Genomic DNA, 19965 nt, shown 5'->3' on the forward strand with positions numbered 1-19965 from the left:
ACACAGCGCTCTCTTGACAGTGCGATTGTGTGGATACGGCAGAGCCCAGCCTTTTTAAAATAACCACGAGTTTCCCAAGAAAATTCTACTTGCACTCACGGGTTAAATCGTTGTTAATTTATTCAAGCAACGTTTTCGGTGACAAGCTCAACAGCCCTACGCATTTCGGTCTGACCTCAGACCAAGGCAGCACCAAGAGGTCACACTGGGCGTCACTGGGATGGGCAGGTGCAGAGGTGCAATACAGGTTTGGGTGCCCAGTGTACGTCTGTGGGGATCGGTCTTTGTGAAAAGAGGCTGCAGGTTTGGACTGGGAGGCCAGCCAGGCTGAACCAACAGGGGGCTCAGCTGTGGTGCAGTGGTGCTTTCAGATGTTGGATCTTTGCGGTCCGGAGCCATCACAGCTTGGTCTTTGGAACCTGCAGGATGCAGGGGAACAGTTACACTGCTCTACGGGAGTTCTTGAGTCTTTGGAGAAGTGCTGGCAGTCGTCCCAGACTTCTGAGCATAAGCAGTTTGCAAGGTGAGACGAGTTTGGCATAATTGTCGAGAATAGGCGAACAGGCCCCCAGGGTTGGCACGAAGTCAGTTGCTTCTTCAGTTCTTGCTTTTCGCGGCTATTCGGTCCTTCTTTTGGTCGGCAAGATCCGATTTACTGGTGCCAGAAGCTTCCCTAATGTAGGGGTTTTAGAGGAGTGCAGGGAAGTAGCAAACGGGCTAACGACCCCTGGGGTCAATACATCCCCTATATGACCACTTCCTGTGGGAAGCGGGCATAACCCTGTCCCAGATTTCCTAAATTTGCCATTACCAAGATGGTAGACTCAGAAATTCTGCCTTCACTTCAGGTAGCCCAACTAAGGGGTGGAACTAGCCTGAAGGTGAATATGCCCATCTGACTACTAATTTTCCTGCCTTGTCCAGGAGCTAAATGGGCCCTGTCCAAGGGGTGGGGGAATGTTCGGGGGGGGGGGAGAGGGTTTGGCATCCTCTACTGTGAATAAAGCCAGATTGGCATACCAAAGACGGTGGGCTCTTTGAATCTCCCTGCCTTGGAATGCTAATTTGCAGGTCATCTTGTTGGAAGGGGTGTCTGAGCCTGAGCAGGCTTTGTTCCTGACTTACTGATAGCAAATGCCCTCACACTTGGGCTCAGAAACACATAGAGGCAGGCTGGCCAAGGCCAGTCCGTGAACACACCAATAATTGGTAGGTTTTCAGGGGACACGTCCAAGGTCTATGAATTAATAAATCTAACACTGAAGTTGCGAGAGGCTGCCCTCAAAAAATGGACGCGGGTGTGGGGCAAATGGAATGAATACCGAGGTAATATATGTGTCCCACTCGATGTCCCCTCTCCGTCAGAACCACGTACACCATAAGAAATGTAATGTAATATGTTGTTTTGGAATGTGTCCCTGACCTCTGAAAAATTGTATTTGTCACATCAAATATTACTGTACTCAATGACAAAAGTAATCGTTGCATTTAAGTTGTTAATAAAAAGAAAGATTTATAAAAAATAATCTAACACTGGAATTAGTGTGGGCTTATTAATACGAGATGTTTGATATGAAACATCTCTGGTTTCAGTGAAGCCATCATGTAGCTGGGGAATTCGTTTTTACCAGTATCCAGTACGTGTACTTAAAATGGCTTACCTGATCACTATTACTGGCAGCAATGGAACTGACCAGAACAGAGGCATATCTGCTCAGGCAGATATGTCCACACATGTCCCCTGCCTTAGGGCTGTAAGGCCTACTGTAGGGGTGACTTACCCATACATCATGTTGTGTCTGAGCATGACACACAGGGATGTGTGTCATGTTGGTTTTTCACTTTTGCCTGCACCAAGACACGTAGCCTGCAGTGGTAGTCCGTGTGTGTATGGTGAGGGGTCTCTTAGAGTAGCACAATTTGTCCCGCTGCCCTCAATGACTGTCTTTAGCCTCCTTGCGTTAGGTACCAGGGGTACCATTTACTAGGGACTAGCAGGGAGTGCTAAAGGTATTGCCAACTGGGGAAATAATTGTACAGTTTTGGGAAAGAGATCTGGCACTGGGGACCTGGTTAGCAGGAACCCAGAGCACTTCCAGTCAAAATCAAATACCAGGCGAAAAGTGGGGGTGACCATGTCAAAAAGGGGCACTTTCCTACAATGTTCAACTTTTAGGGGTTGTCTTTCAACCTGGATACCATCTTTTGTTTTCAACAGCTGAATCCTTTTTTGCCACTAACTCTGGAACTTCAGTGTCATCTACATCAAATTCCTCAATGAAAAAGTCACTACACTGTTACCCCTTGGGACTCTTCTTTAGCTTCCAAATTATCCTCCACATAATATATATTTTTTAAAACATTCGACATGCAGGTAATGCATTTAAGTTTCCCTAACTTTTCATCACTACTCAAACTGAAAACCTTCATTTAGTTTAAAATGTTAAGAAGCATAATAATTGTCTGATGTATAGTCCTTTGGCAAGCATCGTTGGATGCAAATCTGCGATGGCAGGCAACTGGAATGGAGCGTTCTCCATGTTCACCCAGAAAATGGCGTCTAACCGACACAAAGGAAATAATCTGCTGAACAGTCACTGTCAGACATGGTAGAAGAACATAGGAAAAAAATATTCTTTAGAAACTGGAAAAGAGAAATGCTGATGTGTAAAGAATTATCACTAGACTTTCTACTCTGAATGTTCGATGTCAAAGTAAAATTATGTGAAAATGTTGGCAACTTGTTCTCTTGCTTCCAACTGACCAATGCAATAAAAATCTAAAATGGTGGGCATGGGCATATATTAGGGCATTTTGGCATACCACTATACATGTTATAATGAATCGCTACGCTCAATGCCTAAAGTTAACTACTTTTAGACATGTTCTTACAATTGAGGACCCAGGCACTAGATAGCAGAATAATGCACAGCTTGTAAATCTAGAGTAGGTACATGTTGCAAACTATCCATGTCACCCAAATAATTTGTGGGAAAAAAATATATATATCTATATACATATATATATTTTGATAGACTGCGACTGCTTCTATATATTCTATAGGAGACCATTAATGCATATAGACACATTAATGGTCAAGGCATGCAATCATGCCATACTCAGAGGACTTGGCAATAATTCCTTTTTTGGTGCTGTAAGAGGGAAGCTAGTAAAGCTTAAGGGGAGATAGGATGAGGATCATGAACCTAAGGAGGAAACATTACTGAGTGAGATGCTTGCAGTCCATATGGACATGAAAAACGCCCAAAGGGCAAACAGTGGCACAATCAAATCTTTACAAAAGTTATACTACTAAGAAAAGACCATTAAAATGCACCTAGTTCACTCTCCAGGGTGCAGATAATGTGAGGGTAAAGGAAAATTCTGGCATTCCCTATGGTTAATTGTAGAAATTCAGTCCAATTGACAATAAACAATATCAAGGGACACAGGTGAGTGACACCTATTGTGATTAGCTCATGAATTGCTGGAGGTGTAAATGTAAACATATACAAGATATTAATTTATCTTTTTTGCAGTAGGAAGAAAAAATGTGTCACGGGAACGGAAAACCTTCCTGCTGCTCCTAGAAAACACTGCATAGGGGGCTGGCTATGTATCTGTCTATCAAAGAAGAAATGTACAAAAGCTTTGGCTTTAATGCACTCAATACAAATCATGCCAGTTAAGGGCTTTTTGTTACAAGTTGAACTGTGAAGGCCTGTATTAAGACTGATGGGTGAATCTGTCAGATAGCTCTTCAGCTGTCAGTTGTCAATTTACCCCTTTTGAACACAACTCTTTAGTGTTTATCATTACACAGAGATAGGAAAAGAAAAATGATATAATTGAATGTTGTTGAATTATATGAATTGATGGTTCAAATCTGACTGTCATTTCTTTTATGCGATTCGGATTGTTAGACGCCTATGAATGCAGCTGGGTACCCTGGGTTACAGCTGGCATCACACACAAAATAAGACACAGTAAGATTCAATGATTAACATGCCCAGAGAACGATCTCATTGCTGAAAGTCCAGGTTTATCAATAATGTCCTGAAGCATGTAACAAAAGCCAACATTTGCTTTTTAATTTTCACAATTTCCCCTTGTGAAGTCCAACTTCAAAGTGCAACTTCTGTACCATTAAAGTTACCAAATTATACTTGCAACACATTGTAATGTCTATGAGAAATTAGGCTTGGACGTTTGCTCACACAATGGGACATTGTTATTTTGTTTGTTAGCTGTTGAGTCCATTCTTCTTTGTGAACATCATTACAATCTTGTGTGTGACGTGTTTGTGATTAATGAGCAAAATTAATATTTACCCTCAAGTCATGAATAGTAAACTGGTCCTCATAGATGTAAGCAGCATCCGCTCCCACAGCAATGCCTGTCACGGTTGCCAGGTAACCACAGAAGCCTCCCATCGTCTCCACTATGAACACACGGCGCTTTGTTCCTGAAGCGGACTGTTTGATGCGATCACAACTCTATGGGCCATAAAACAAAACACCACCACATGTAAAAGTACAACAATAAGCAAAGTGCTCTTACATTTTTCAATGTGCTTTTTAAAAAGCAAACAGGTTATTGAATAAAATAAAATGGCTATTACAATTAAAACCACTTATCGATACCCTCCTAGTATAAATGCAGCTATTCCCTTTCAAGAAGGCTGTGAAGAATTTTTTGTCCTTTTCCATCCATTTCTAAATCTTTTTACATGTACATTAAAATGTACCATCCCCGTAACCCTCAAAATGCACACTTTATTAGGTAGTGTCTACTTTTATATACCAACTGAACAAGTTTTTGTGATTTAGAAATGGTTTACTAATCGCTTTTTAGAAGGGGCATGTTGTGGTGTCCCTTCCAAATAGTGATTCAGTACCGTATGCATCAATGTGCTGCAACTAATTCCAGTCGCACACCACTGACAAAACATCTACTCCTCAAAGGAGGTGGTAATCCACTTGCAACGGCGAAAGGGATCTACGGAAATCAATTCTCGGTAGGTAGGCAGTGGTTCAGAAAACGTTTTTTCCCTCTAAACGCAACCCGGTTTCCTTTAAGGGAATCAGGCTTCTTTCATTTTATTTTATTTTTTTAAAAGGAGGAGAAAAAAAAAAAACTTATTTTGAGTCAATCACTTAATAACAGACATGATGTTCTATTGGCCCTAACAGGCCGCTATCTCTGATATTCTCCAGTCTGAGTGAGTCACAAATTGCGACCTACCTCATAAATATTAATGAGCCAGGCCAGAATGCAACCCTCTCTGAATATTTTTGGTGTGTAACAGAAGTTATGTTGCAAAAAAAAAATGTGCCCGCAAAAAAAACGAGTTCAAAACCGCAACCAGTATTAGGAAACCTAAGTTCTAAGCTTGGCTTCACCATTCCCAGTCTCTCATCTACTTTCTTTGCTGAAGGTATGAATATTTTGAAGTAGGCTGAACAATCAGCTGTCAGAACCATTCTATTGGTGCGGTTTTGCAATAAAAAGCACATACTTTTACTCAAGTTTCTGCAGAAAAAGTACCCATATCTTCCAAAACTTCTCTGACAGTCCATCAGGAAAAGGGTAGGTTTTTTAAAGGAAACCTCAGTTCTACCCTTTTCATGTAATCTGATTTTATAGGTGCAATATTTCAATTCCAGTACTTTGCAACATAAACGTTAGCCACTCTAGATTTTGTGCTTGCTACAGCCTTGGTATTTTTGTAAGACGATATTGCTACCGGGGTTTCCTAGCGAACATGGTGGCACAGGTGCAATTTATAACCGGATATCAGATTATTCAATTCAGTCTATAACCCTCCCAAACCTTCCTTCGCTGCTTAGATTCGCTGTTCTTGTTTATGAGAAACCCCCTCTTCATTTCCATCTTGATCTGCATTGTACTGTGTATGCAAGTCTTTGCTCTGTTCTATTATAATGCATCACTATCTTTATCTGCATATCGGTCCTCATCTGTAGGTACAGCTGTATTAATCATCCATATTGCGAGCATTTACTTCTCTTTCCGAGTGATGCTGCCCGGAAACCAGACAAGGATGTTAACGTTTTGCAATCTCATAGGAAAGGCTCCAGAAGCAATACCAAAGAGTAAATAAACCTGCACTGAGTAAATACAGCAAAGAACAGCAAAACTGATCCAACAAAATCTACAGTAAAAGAAAGTAAGGGAGTAACAAAATGCAGATAATGAGTCATGTGGAAATAGCTAAATGCTCAACTGGTATTATGCAGATTGAAGACCATTAAAAGTAAATGGAGTCTTTACTGAATTAATCATAGAGTGACAAAGCATTTTCCCTTAGCAAGAAATAACACATTCTTGACCGTTGTCCGACTGGACAAACCTCAACATAATTGTTATAAAACTCAATATTGACTAATATAGTGCTAAAATGGATGTATTTGGCAAACACCCCATGCAAATGTTGTGGTCTTACATGATAGCTATTAAGGCAACAAGGGATAAATGCAAAAGCATTATTTATCAGGGAAAAGACTAGCTTTCATGCATGCATTGTCAGAAGCATTGTAACAATCACGCAATAGGCAGAGGAGAGTGAATGAATCTTGCATCCTTGTCCGTCTTCTTTTTCTATGTTGCTATGAACTTGACTCCTTTCACAGACAAGTCCAGGCTGAACTTAATTACAGCTGGGCTAAGGTAAAATCTTTTCTCTGAGATTTAAAATAACTAAGTGTAAATGGCAAAAGTACGATAAACCGATGTACCTAAAATTGAAATTGGCAGCACATTGACAGGATGATGTAATTTCAATTCTTGTTAACTTGAACAGAGTTAATTTGACCTCACATCTCAAGTCCTTCATTTATTTTAAAGCCTCTCTTGAGCCCAATTCAGAGGATTCTCTCCTTACCATTATACAGTTGTAGATTGAGTAGTATATTTCCTCATAGGTGGCTCTAACCTCTAAACAGTTTGAAAAATATGCAATAACTCCCCCCTTCTAACTATTTAAGTAGACTGCTGCTTTGGTGCCGAAGGTGCCGGTTGAACAATGACATGCGGTTTGCTCGGTCTCGAGCTACCGGAAGGCTTATGTTTCTTCGGAGCCGAGCCCGGAGGCGGGGCTTCTGAAGGATGGGGCCAGCAGCCGAAGTCTTGACCAATGCCTTTGGTTTTGGAGGGGTTGGGGCAGGGGCAGTAGTACTCACACGTTGCTCAGGAGTGATGGGGTCGTCTGAGTCGTCTGCTTCAGAGATGATTTGTAGATCCTCGGAATCTTCTTCTGGGACATCGGGGCCTTCATCAAAGATGTCCTCTGGTTCCGGAGCTGTTCTCTGTGCCATGATGCGTCTTCGAGCCCTTCGATCTCGAATGGTCTTTTTGGATCGAAAGGATGGACAGCTGGACTCGTCGTGTTCAGGTGATAGGCACAGGTTGCAGACTTTGTGGTGGTCACTGTGCGGAAATTTTGCTCCACTCTGGGGGCATTTTTTGAAAGGCGTCCTTTCCATGAGCCGTAAGCCTCACGCCGTGGATAGGCCCAGCGGCCCGCGTCGACGCCCAGAACAGAGCCGATGAAATCGATGTCGAGAATGAAGGTGCTTCGATGTTTTGTGGAAGTTTTGCGCTTCGAAAAGCTTGGAATTGAGATTTCCAACCGGAGCGGAAAAGTTGCATCCGAACCCAATGGCGGAAAAAAACAATCTAACGATGGAGTTGATGCCCATGCGCACTGTCACCCAAGGGAGGAGTCACCTATTTCGTGACCACAAAGACTTCTTCCGAAGACAACAACAACCTGCAAGCATCCGAGCCCAACACCAGATGGCGATCTACTATCCTAGCGTGTGATCTGCAGCTCATATGCCTCGAACACTGGGTTTTCGATTGCAGCAGTGCCTCCCACCTTTTACCTGGAATTTGATGCAACTTTGACTGTAGTGCACTGGGTGCCTGCTAAACAGGTTCCCAGTGACTGTGTAACTTCCCTAAAACAAGACAACTGGTCATTTGATCCCCAAGTGACTAGGCCTTTAGCACCGATGTAAGTCCCTAGTAAGTGGTACCTCCGGTACCTAGGGCATAGGCACTAAAGAGGGTACACCTAAGAGCTGCAGCATATCTTGTGCCACTCCAAGGGACCCAGCACCACATTTCTACATACTGCCATTGCAGGCTGTTTGACCGAGTGCTCTAAAAAGTGAAAACACGACATATACAGAGCGTTGTTGAGATTGTGACCTTTCACGCCTGTGTCGTATTCAGCGGTACGGGTCTTCTCAGCTGTTACTGTCGGACCGTATGAGGAGCGCTGTGGTGTTGATTTCGTTTCCTGTGCCCAGCGAATGCCATATAGAAGCGACGTTCTCTCCTCTCACCCCAGGAGTTGCAATGTTTATCAGAGCGCTCTTCGCCTTGTGTCGTTTTCAGCAGCTGTGTCCTGCGCCACTTATTTAAACTTCCTCAGCAAGGGGGGGAATCCTGTCAGCTGTTCGGTGGGAGTTAATCCGCTGCTGTTAACCAGTTCCCCCCCCCCCCCCCCCCCCCGTAGCGCTCAGCCTTCAATCCCCAGTAAGCGCTCTGCCATCTGTTCATGCCCTCAGCGATGGCGCTGAATTCCACAGGTGATTATTTCGCAGCGGGAACACAATTGCCAGAGTGGCGGCAACCTTCCGCCCGGCGTGCGCTCAGCTGTTGTTCCTCAACAAACATTGTAATCAGCCATCTTTCCTCCAGAGACCGGAGTCTATTTCAACACTCTGTCGCAGCTCGACAAAGGGAATAATTTAACTGCGCAGAGGGTCTCCCTTCAAGTTTTTCCTCACCTACTGTAACGGCAGTGTCAATCACGCCTAGCAGTGAGGAAATTCTTCTCTGACTCAGCTTTACAAAGGGAATATAATAAACGCGCATAGGGGTTCCCTTCAAGGCTCCCCTCACCAACTGTACGGCATCAGTCAATCAAGTCTGTCAGTGTGGAAATTCTTTCATTCTGCTCGCAGCTGGAGCGTTGGTTCCTTTAAGTTTTTTTCAATTGTCAGTCAGGAGTCCCTCACCCGCAGATTTCCATGTCGATTTCTTCAGCCTGCTGCATCGTCATTTTACATTACACAAGTAATTGCCTGCCAGTTTCTACACCGCTGTCAGGCACCGCTTACTCTATGGTGGAGTCCTTATCTGGTTGTGTTATCAAGATACTTGTTTTTTCATTACTTTTGCCTGTCTATTTGATTCCTGACAGGCACGGCCTTGATCTCTGTGACTCTAACTTGCTAATTGGATGCCATATTGAGATGTTTTCACAAGTTCAGAATATGGCTTTGAAATATTAGTAATTTTGTGATATACTCCGCAAATTCATGTTTTTGAATAATCTGTGTGTCCTTGGATTCCACTTCTTTTCTCTCCTATTATGGCGTCATTTGCGCGGTCTCAACCTCCTTCGTTCTTGAATGATGAGGGTGAACTGCTTATTCCTTGGAAAGGATGGGTGAATCTGCGTGGATCTTATCTAATTGCTATTGGCGGGGGGGGGGCAGATTTTCTTCCGTACGCAAACAGCATATTCTGCTACATAATTTAGGGAAACGTGTGAGGGAAATTTTTGATGATCTCCCTGACACTGTAACTGATGGTGAAAGCGGAAGTGAGGATGCTCACGGAGATCCTCAACAGGATGTATATCAGAATACCCTTAAAAATTTTGAAATTCAATTTGGAGAAAAGATCAATGTGGTTCTAGAACGCCATAACTTTTTCTCTAGATCACAAGGGAAAAAGAATGAAAAAGTGGTAAATTAGATTGCAGTGTTAAGAGGATTAGCTTCTACCTGTGAGTTTGGTACATTAACAGAATCTCTAATCAGAGATCAATTAGTGAGGTGTACTTCTGACAAGAAAATCCAAGAGAAGTTATTAGCTGATGCTCCTGAATTAAAACAAGTGATTGATATTGTAAAAAGCATAGAGCACACTACATTTTGTATGAATGAAATGAAAGATACTGTTTAGGTCAAACAAATCAATGATAATAGTGTATTTAAAGTGTCAACTAAGAATGTTACGAACAAAGTATCTCCCACTGAACAATTAAAACAAAGAACTGAAGTTTAAAAATGTAAATGCTTCCGTTGTGGTAATCCCAATCATTTAGCTAACAATGTAAGTTGTCCAGCTAGGAATGTCACGTGCAGGAAATGTAACAAACGGGGTCATTTCTCTAAAGTTTGTAATGATATAAGCAAGAAAGGTCACTCACATGGTGTAGGAAAGTGGCTCTGTATATACTGTTCCCAAATAGGTACAGTGTGTACAGAGTCCACAGTCCCCAGGGGTTTGGCAGACGCTAAAGTTAGATATAACCTTACTCTCTAAAGTGGTAGCTTGGTCGAGCAGTAAGGCAGTATCAGAGGACAGTGTAAAGCATTTGTTGTACACACTCAGTCAGCAAATGGTCTCACACACATGAACTGAACTCTAGGCCAATGGTTTGTATATAAAAATATATGGTTGTTTTATTTTAGAACCAACAATAGGTATCAAAATATACTTTCTCAGAATGAGATGCTTTAGTTAAATACTTTGCAAGAGGCAATTGACTTGGAAAGTAATAGTTACAGTTTGTTGCAATAGGCAACACAATTTTAAACACAATAATACATTGAGCTCAATGGAAATCTTAAGCTATATGCAATTGATTACTTTCAGGATTACTTTCCTAACTCCAGGACTGGATCCTAGATTCAGTCCTGGGACAGTTCTTGGAAACAAGTGAGTAAATACGTTTTAGTTACTGTTGTGATTGTTAAGCAATATTTAGCTATTTTAAAAGTTGACACTTAAAAACTTTTTCTGTTTCAAATTACCAATGTTATCCTATGGAAGGAAATTCATTTAGCAGGTAAGTGGGGTTATTTTTTTTTTTTTTTTTTTTTTGAAAAACCTTTATTGTGCACAGTTGCATCATCTTACAACGCACAGTCACCGTCCAGGCGGCGAAGCAGTTAAGCAAAGCGTACGCTTCCAGATGTTAGAACACAGCCATTCAGCCGACAACCCGGGGGTCCGGCGGCGTTGTACAGGGTAGCATGCGTACAGAAGGGAGGTGCGTGCGTTGTGAAGAGAGTAGGTGTGTGGCGCTGTTTATGCGTGTTTGATTTTTTGTGGTGTCCCAGGTGCATGTTATCGGCGACAGAGGAAGGCGCTGTGATCCAGCCCACTCCACGGCTGCGCCGGCTGTCACCCAGGCCCCGATCCGGAGACCTATTGGACGCCGCTGTTACCCCAAAGTGTAAAGGCCTCCGGGCAGTCGAGCGCCAGCATCATGCTCAGAGTGTGGGCCGAAGCGCGGCAAGGATGTTGCAGTATAGCTCACAGCGACCTATATGGCAGCGCATAGATCCGGCGAGTCTAGTATGCAGCGTCGTAGTCCATATCTATCCCGTGAGCAGGTAAGTGGGGTTATGGTTACTTTTTCTAGGTCAGTGTTGGATCCTGGATCCAGCACTAGTGTACCACCTGTAAGCAGTTGAGAAACTGCGTCTAAGTTATACAGGCGATTTTTAAGGAATATTTATAAGTTTCCAAAATCGACACTTAAAAGAAATTTCACAGAAAAACAGTCAATGGTTTCCTCTGGAAGAAAATTCAAGTTACGGGTAAAGTATGTTCTCGTTACTTTTGTAATCCAGTGCTGGGCTCCTAGGCTCAGTACTGGGACATCTATCTAAAACAGGTAAGTAATTACGTTTTCACTGTTGGTACGAATATTTGTAGTTTGGAAAAATCGACACTTAAGAAGAAATTTCACAGAAAAACAGTCAATGGTTTCCTTTGGAAGAAAATTGTGTTAGTGGTAAGTACGGTTGCGAGTACTTTTCAGGGTCAGTGCTGGGCACCAAGATCCAGCACTGGGATCTCTCCTAATAGCAGGTGAGTATTTCCATTTTCATTACTCGGTTGATTTTAGGTGAATATTTTAAAGTTTAGAAAAGTGAGTTATCGGCTTTTGGGCAAGTACTTGCCTGGCAGAGTTAAGGTTCTGGGCACAGACTCAGGGGTCTCCCAGGGTCAGGTAAGTACAGTTGTTACACCCTCAGCGGCACAAGGGCAGCTGGGTGCAGAGTGAGTTAGGCCCAATGTTATCCTAAGGGAGGCAGGGGGCCCTTGGTCGGTGGCTGCGGACTAGCAGGCCACGCGGCTGTGGGAGCTGGGCTCCTGATCACTTGCTCAGGGCAAATGGGGAAATAGGTAGGAGTAGAAGTTGCACCGCCAGGGCCACTCGGGCGGCTGGGTGCAGGGAGCTTTTGAGCCATCGGGCGCTCAATGGATTGCAATGGAAAAGCTCAAGGACGAACAAAGACTGCAAGCTCGGGGACGAAGATTCTACAGGTGTGACCACCACTTCGAGAGGTAAGCTTTGAGCAGAGCCACTGTTCATGTGAGTCCCAGATGCTCAGAGTCTCAAGGTAGCCAGGTCCTCCGGGGTTTGTGAGGTTGCTGGCCACAGGAGGTGCCGGGATTTAGCCGGAGCAGGTTTGAGGGTCGACAGGCTGGTAGGGCTGGGGCGAAAGCAGTTGGTGTCTTCCTCTTCTTAGCAGCTGCACGGCAGGCCTTCTTTCTTCTTGATCTTTGCTGTTTCGGAATCTGGAATCTAAGGAAGGAAGGGTCAGGGTGCCCCTAAATACTACATTTAGGGGTGTTACAGGTAGGTAAAGGGCAGGGACCACTAGGTCCTTGCCCTGGGGTGGGTACACCCCCTATCCTGCCACTCTCCTATGGGAGGGGGGCAGTGGCCTAGTCCTGATTGGGCAGGGCTCCCCATCTTCAAGATGGGATGAGCCCGGGGATGTGCTTCACCTCGCCTCCCCCAACTGAGGGGTGGGGTTGGCAGAGGCTGGCACACCCCCTGTCCTTCCTTGGGGTTTCTGGCCAGTCTTCCCGCCAGAGTGGGGGTTGAGAACCGATAGGGGACAGTTGCTGGGTACAGCAAGTGGCCTGGAGAAGTTCACAAAGGCGGCATGCCTTTGAAGCTTCCCCTTGCCCATCCTGGGGGAGGAGACCTAGCACCTCGCCCAGGATGTGCATTGTTGCAGGCCCAGGAGAGCGGATGGCTCTCTACCCAGGGGTCCAGCAACATGTCTGCTGTGCGGCAGCCTAGGCAGCCCCTCAGACAAGACGTGGATTGTGGGTTAGGTTCAGGGGGCATCTCTAAGATGCCCTCTGTCGTGCATCGTACAGTAAATCCCACACTGGCATCAGTGTGGGTTTACTGTGCTGAGAAGTTTGGTACCAAACTTCAGTATTCAGTGTAGCCATCATGGTGCTGTGGAGTTTGGGTTGACGACCTCCTAGCACCATATACTCTTAATAGCAGCACTGCACTTACAGTGCCCAGGAATGACCTGGGTACTGTAGGGCGCACAGGGCTCATGCACCTGTGCCCACACCACTGGCATAGGGCACCCAGCTAGAGGGGTGACTGAGGTATGCCAGGGCAGTGGGTGTTGTGGGCATGGCACACAGGGATGTGTGCCATGTCGACTCTGTTTTGTTCTGCACAAAGACACTCAGCCTGCAAAGGCAGTGTGTGTGTGTGTCAGGGTACAGGGCCTCTAAGGGTGGCACAATTAAGTGCTGCTGCCCTTAGGGGCCTTCTCTGGTCACAAGGCCCTGGGTACCTAGGGTACCATTTACCAGGGGCTGACATGTGACCAGAGATGCCAATTGGGTTTTGGCTGTTTTAGGCAGTTTTTAGCGAAGGAACACAGGCCCTGGGCACCTGATTGGTAGGAGCCCAGGGCACAACAAGGAAAAGTGCATCAGTTATCAGGCAAAAAATGAGGGGGTTACTGCAACAGAAACCCACTTCCTTACACATGGTTCTCAGTGACACTGTTTCTAATAATGACATCATATTCCAAGTAGCTGACCCTAAAGAATTATCTAACAGTAACTACCCTAATTGCGAAATTCTCCTTGATGATGTACCGTATACGGTATTTGCGGACTCATGTTCCCCCTATACCCTTATCAATGAAGATACATTTGAGGCCAACTCTGGAGGCAACTACTATTAAATGTTGCCCCCTGATGTCAATCCAGGAGGTTACAACCACGATCCTATACCCCTGGGGTGGGCATGCTCGTTATGCAGATCAACTTCAAAGATAGGGCTACAGTGGGGAAAGTCTACATTAAGAAATGGGTCGAATTTATTAGGGTGGAAACACCAAAAAGGAATACAATTAGATCCCAATGCTTCAGGACCAGTGTATTTGGTTGAAAGATCTGGTACGGGGAAAGAAGTTTGTGAAGAATTTCCAGAACTATTTTTCAGACAAGTTGGGTCTGCTGCAGGGTTTCTTACATAAAATCAAGCTGAAGAAACAACATAAACCAGCTGTCTACAACTCCAGATCTGTCTCATTACTTGTAAGTGACCCCCTCAGAAGAGAATTAGATAGATTGGAAACCTGTGGTGTGATTGAGAAAATAGAGAGCTCAGAGTGGTTAACTCCCATAGTGGTCATATCTAAGGAAGGAGGGAAAGGTATCCGCCTATGTGTGGATCTTAGGGGTCTCAACTCCAACATCTGGGTGGATAGACACCCTCTTCCCAATATCAATGAGATGCTTAGCGTAATACAAGGTGCCAAATACTTCAGCGCCCTAGACATTTCCTCAGCGTACCATCAGGTAGCTCTCCACCCTGATTCTAAAGCTCTCACATCCTTCATAACACCCTTTGGAGCCTACCAATTTTGCAGAATGCCATTCGGCTTGGCCTCAACCGCAGCAGTGTTACAACGTATTATGCAACACACTTTGAAGGATTTGGACAAAGTGTTGTGTTTTCCAGGATGACATCCCGATATATGGGAAATCAGAAACGGAACACAACAAGATCTTCAGAGATGTTCTTTGTAAATTAAGCAAGGCAGAATTCACCACTCAAAGAGACAAATGTAAAATAAGCGTGAGGTCAGTAGTGTATCTAGGCCACACCATTCCGGGTGAAGGAGGAGCGGAGATCTTTCTTGGGCCTTGTAGAGTATATGTCTAAGGTTGTGGAGAATTTCACGGGACATGTACACTCTCCAAGAGAATTGTTAAAAAAGGAGTCCCCTTTTAACTGCAGTTCCCAATGCCAAAGTGACTTCACTTTTATCAAACAAGCCATAGTAAAAGCTCCCATTTTAGGAATGTTCGGTTCAAATGCCAAGCCAACTTCGACAATGGACGCAAGCATGAAAGGTCTAGGAGCTTCACTCACTCAAATGGTTAAGGGCAAGGAGAGAGTGATAGCTTTTGCTTCCAGGTCATTGAAAGAGCCTGACCATAACTATTCCACTATTGAAAAAGAGGCTCTTGCTTGCTATTGGGCAATATACCACTTTAAATGTTTCTTGTGGGGAATTCTCTTTACTCTTCGTACAAACCACAACCCCCTTCTTACCATGTTCGCCACAAAAAGCATAGAAAGGGCCACTCCCCGCATCTCTAAATGGGTGTTAGGCTTACAAGGTTTCAATTATACCATATGTTACGTTTCAGGTGACAAAAAACAAATTGCTGACTGTTTATCGAGGCTTCCCATTTCCACTGAGGATTCACAATTTAACCCTCCTGATAAAACCATCCTTGCAATTGACATTCCAGCCATTAACAGAGAGGAATGGGAATTAATTTTGTTGTAATTTGCCTATGTTCGGTTGTGCAGCGCTTCGGAGTGAAGCAGTGAGCCGCCCTGTCCAGTAGCCATGGAAATGCTAATTGATTATGAGTTTCCTTCTACCCCTACCCAAGCCATTCGATATTTGCTCATTTGTATTGGCAATAATATACCACGATTATTATGAAAATGCTCTGGATGTTATTTTATCAAAATCAATAAAAATCATTTATTTAAAAAAAAAAAAACCCAGAGAGGAATGGGAAAAAGGGTTACAAGAAGACACCGTTCTAATGGATCTAAAAAACATGATCTGCAAAGAGTAATTAATGATCTTCCTGAGAATCTTAAGTCTTTCTGGGTGGTGAGAGATGAATTATCCATAATAGGGGATCAAATCTACAGAGGCAACAGAATTGTCCCACCCACAAACATGCTAGAACGCATCATAGAAGATGAGGGACATCCAGGAAGAACTATGACCAAGAGTAAAATCAGACAAAACTATTGGTTCCCCAACATGGACTATATGGTGGAGAAAATTTTTAAAGACTGCATAGCATGCGGATCATGCGACAAATCCAAAGTCATTCGGAAACCTCCTCTTATTCCAGTGTCTGTCCCTTCCAAACCTTGGGACAAACTGGGCCTGGATATTATAGGTCCTTTAAAACTACTAAATGTTTCTCAAAGGTTCATGTTTGTACTCATTGATTATCATTCGCATTGGATCTCTACCAAAATGGTTTCATCTATCAACACAGCATTCCTGATTGAATTTCTGAAAGATGTATTCTCGAAAGAAGGGATACCCAGTACCCTTGTCACAGACAAAGGCGTTCAATTTACATCAGAGGAAATGACGCAGTTCTTGTCCAATCTAGCCATCTCACAAGTAAAAACTCCTCTATATTATCCAAAGGCTAATGGACTGGTGGAAAGGGCCAATAGAATGATAAAGAACACCCTTCAAATGGCTCTTACATCGCATGAACCCATAGAGGAAGCCATGAGACGGATGCTATGGTCACATCACTCCTCACCCAATGTCGTCTCCGGAGTTTCACCATTTGTGTCTGTTAAAGGGAGCAATCCGGGTTCTAAACTCACTCTCAATTGGCTAAATGGTGGTAGTCCTTTCTGGGTAGATGGAGAATCAGTCATGGAGAAAGTCGGTCAACATCAAGGTGATTACAAAGCTAGATACGACCAGAAGTGGGGAACTACCAGAAAAGAATGGTTTGAAGGCCAATGGGTAGTTATCAAAAGACCTCAGGTAGGTCGTCCCAAAGTATCGCCATTCTCCAAACCTCTAAGAATCCAACATGTAGATAGGAATTCAGTAGTATTGGAAGATGGTAGCAGCTGCAGCATGAACAATATAGCTAGCTGCACTAAAGTGTGTATTCCTATATCTACTAAGGAAGAATGTCAGGGTGAGTCGTTCCCCAACATGCAACAACCTATGGATATCAGAACACGTCGCCCACCACGATGGCAAGAGGACTATGAAATGTGATGCATTTTTCCTTTCAGCCTATTAACGGCTCTCATATGGTGTTCTACCTTATTGCAATTTGCAATATTTCAAAGGGAGGTGTGTTGTAATCTATGCTTTGTCATTACACATTATCTACTCTCTTTTGTATAGTTGGTATCTTCCCTTGCCTCCCTAGTCACCCTCTCTTGCCTTCCTTGCGCCACCCCTCTTTTCCTGTACCTAGGGTATATAACTTCCTTAGAATGTTAGAGCGAAGCTCACCTTGGAATGTTGGTGTGCCTCAGTGTGCCAGATGGTGCCTGAGAATCTGGTTGAATAAAAGGCTTCTCTTCATCTTTCTTTGTCAGCAGTTTATTCTTAACAGATTTATTAATACATGCACCCAGCGCCCCCCCCCCACATATCCCCCCCTGACCAGGGCCCATTTTGCGCCTGGGCAAGGTGGGAAATTAGTAGTCAGATAGGCATGCACACCTTCAGGCTAGTACCACCCCAAAGGTGAGCTACCTGAAATGCACACAACTTTTCAGAGTCTGCCATCTTTGCGATGGCAAACCTATGAACTCTGGGACAGGCTTATGCCCACTTCCCACGGGAAGTGGTCATATAAGGGACGTAGTGACAACAGGCATAGGTAGCCCATTGGCTACAACTTGACACTACACTAACACCCTTAAATCCAGTATTTAAAGGAGCGACTGACATGAGAAAATCAGATCCTGCCAATCTTAAAGAAGAAGACAGTTGTGAAGAGCTTAAAGAAGCAAGAACAGAAATCTCAGCAACTGAAGAACAACAGAAGCCCAGCAACTGACTTGGTGTCAAGCCTGCCCGCCAGCGTGCTGACTTCGACAATTGCACAAAAACACGACTTGTCCTGCAGCTGCTGTATCTCCAAAGCCTGGGAGAACTGCCCACACTCCACCCAAGAACCAGGAAATCCTGTGAAACAGCAGAGTTGCTCCCCTGCCTCCGGTAGGCACCAAAGACTGAGCTGTAAGACTCCAGGACTGCGAAAACCTGATGCCAGAAAGCACCACTTCACCCAATCCACCTAGCCCGACCTGAAGTGGGACAGCTGTGTCAACGTGGTCCCCTGACCCTCCAGACACGAAGCCCACCTTGGTTTTCCCAGCTATCGACTTCTCGATGCCACCTGCAGCCTCTGTATGCAGAAACCCTTCAACCGCAACCACTCCAGGTGACAAAAACCCGACGCCTATGGACACCTCTGCACACGTCACCCCGGCCCGAGGAGAAGAGGACAAATGGTGTCCCACGCCCCGAGCATCGTGAGGCCTGAACCCCCAATTGGTTCATCCTGACTGGAATCCCAGTTGTAGGAAGCTGGTTCTGTATGTACTATACTAAAGCAAGGTATAGCGTGCACAGAGTCCAGTGGATAATAAATAAATAAAGTAAATACAATCTTGCTCTTTATTTGTGGAAGTGTGGGTGAGCAGTAAGGCTTTATCAGAGGGTAGTGTTATGCATTTATTGTACACACTCAGGCAAGAAATTATTCCACACACTCAAAGAATGAACTCTGACCAATTGTTTTGTATGAAAAAGTATTTCTTTGTTGTATTTTTATTTACAGAACCAAGCAGGACTAAGTATAGGTAAATATATTTGTACTTTTGAAGACATTGTTAAAAAGCAAGCTGGATGTAAAATGACTTTTCTTACAGGTTTGTAAAAATGTACAATTACAGTTGTAATTATTTTTGGATTACTTTTGATTACTTTTCACGATTACTTTTTCAGGATTACTTTTTCTACTCAGTGTAATATGCCTAGATATCACACTGGGATATTTCCTGGATAAAAGGTAATTAACTAACAAAAAAGGACTGTGAGTCTGAAAAATCAAGTGACCTTAAGAAATGCTGTGCCCCAAATACTATAACAGAATGTTCGTGCCAAAGTATCACACTGGATACATATGCATTAAAGATCTATATATGCATAAAAAGGTTCCCATCATCCACTAAAAGTGGCTCGCTTCATCATTTGGGAAACCAGGGACTTCTCAGAGAACCATCCATCACCAAATGAACATGGATAGAGGTTTAGAGTTTGTCCCGGATGCAACTATAGATATGTTGCTCCAATCTACAAAATGGTATAGGGTGATGTGTGCAGTGCGAGTGACTAAATGTGATGGATACAATTGGAAAACAAGGCACAAAAAAGTTTTTATTTAAGTGCTGCCTTGATGCCAAATTTAAAACAGTGCTGTGACAGTTTAAACAAATAACTGTGTTGGATCTGGTCTACATGTTTCAGCTTATAGGTAATTTATACCCCAGCTTTCGTCAGGACCACGACAAGCTACTGCATATTGAACGTGAAAAAAAGGTAAATCATACAACCTGAACCTTTGATAGGTATAGGAGAAATTACCCGAACAATTCTGGGTATGCGCCTCACCTCACCTGGCAACTGCTCAGGCTAAAGGAGGCACCGCTCAATCCGTCGGTACCTCGAACCACTGGCTCCGTTTGAGGTACCGATGGAACTAGTTCTATCGCACTCTTTTGTAGGAGGGAGATTACCTCCTGCTTTAGAAGTGACAAATGTTCCTGTGACATTGGGCGTTGTTTGGGTGGAATGTTTGGGGGGGGGTAGATGTTAGTTCGAGGCAGTAGCTTGACCAAATTATCTGTGTTACCCATTTGTCTGAGGTGATAGTAGTCCAGACAGGAAGGATATTGTGGAGTCTGCCCCGACTGGAGTGGGATGGTCTGGGGGGAGTGGAGGGAAGTCATTGGGCAGGGGTGGAGGCAGAGCGGGAGGT

At 44.0% G+C, this 19965-nt stretch overlaps 1 protein-coding gene across 2 annotated transcripts in view; it reads right to left on the reverse strand.

The window, feature by feature from the left end:
- Nucleotides 1-19965, reverse strand: part of PFKL (phosphofructokinase, liver type) — a 433821-nt gene that overhangs the window by 124423 nt on the left and 289433 nt on the right. For both annotated transcript variants that reach the window (XM_085648708.1, XM_085648707.1), the window contains one exon: nt 4332-4496. In XM_085648708.1, coding sequence (XP_085504834.1) covers nt 4332-4496 — 165 coding nt within the window. The remainder of the gene's footprint in view (nt 1-4331; nt 4497-19965) is intronic.

This window comes from Triturus cristatus, chromosome 3_2 (genome assembly GCF_964204655.1).
Source record: "Triturus cristatus chromosome 3_2, aTriCri1.1, whole genome shotgun sequence".
Taxonomy (NCBI): Eukaryota; Metazoa; Chordata; class Amphibia; order Caudata; family Salamandridae; genus Triturus; species Triturus cristatus.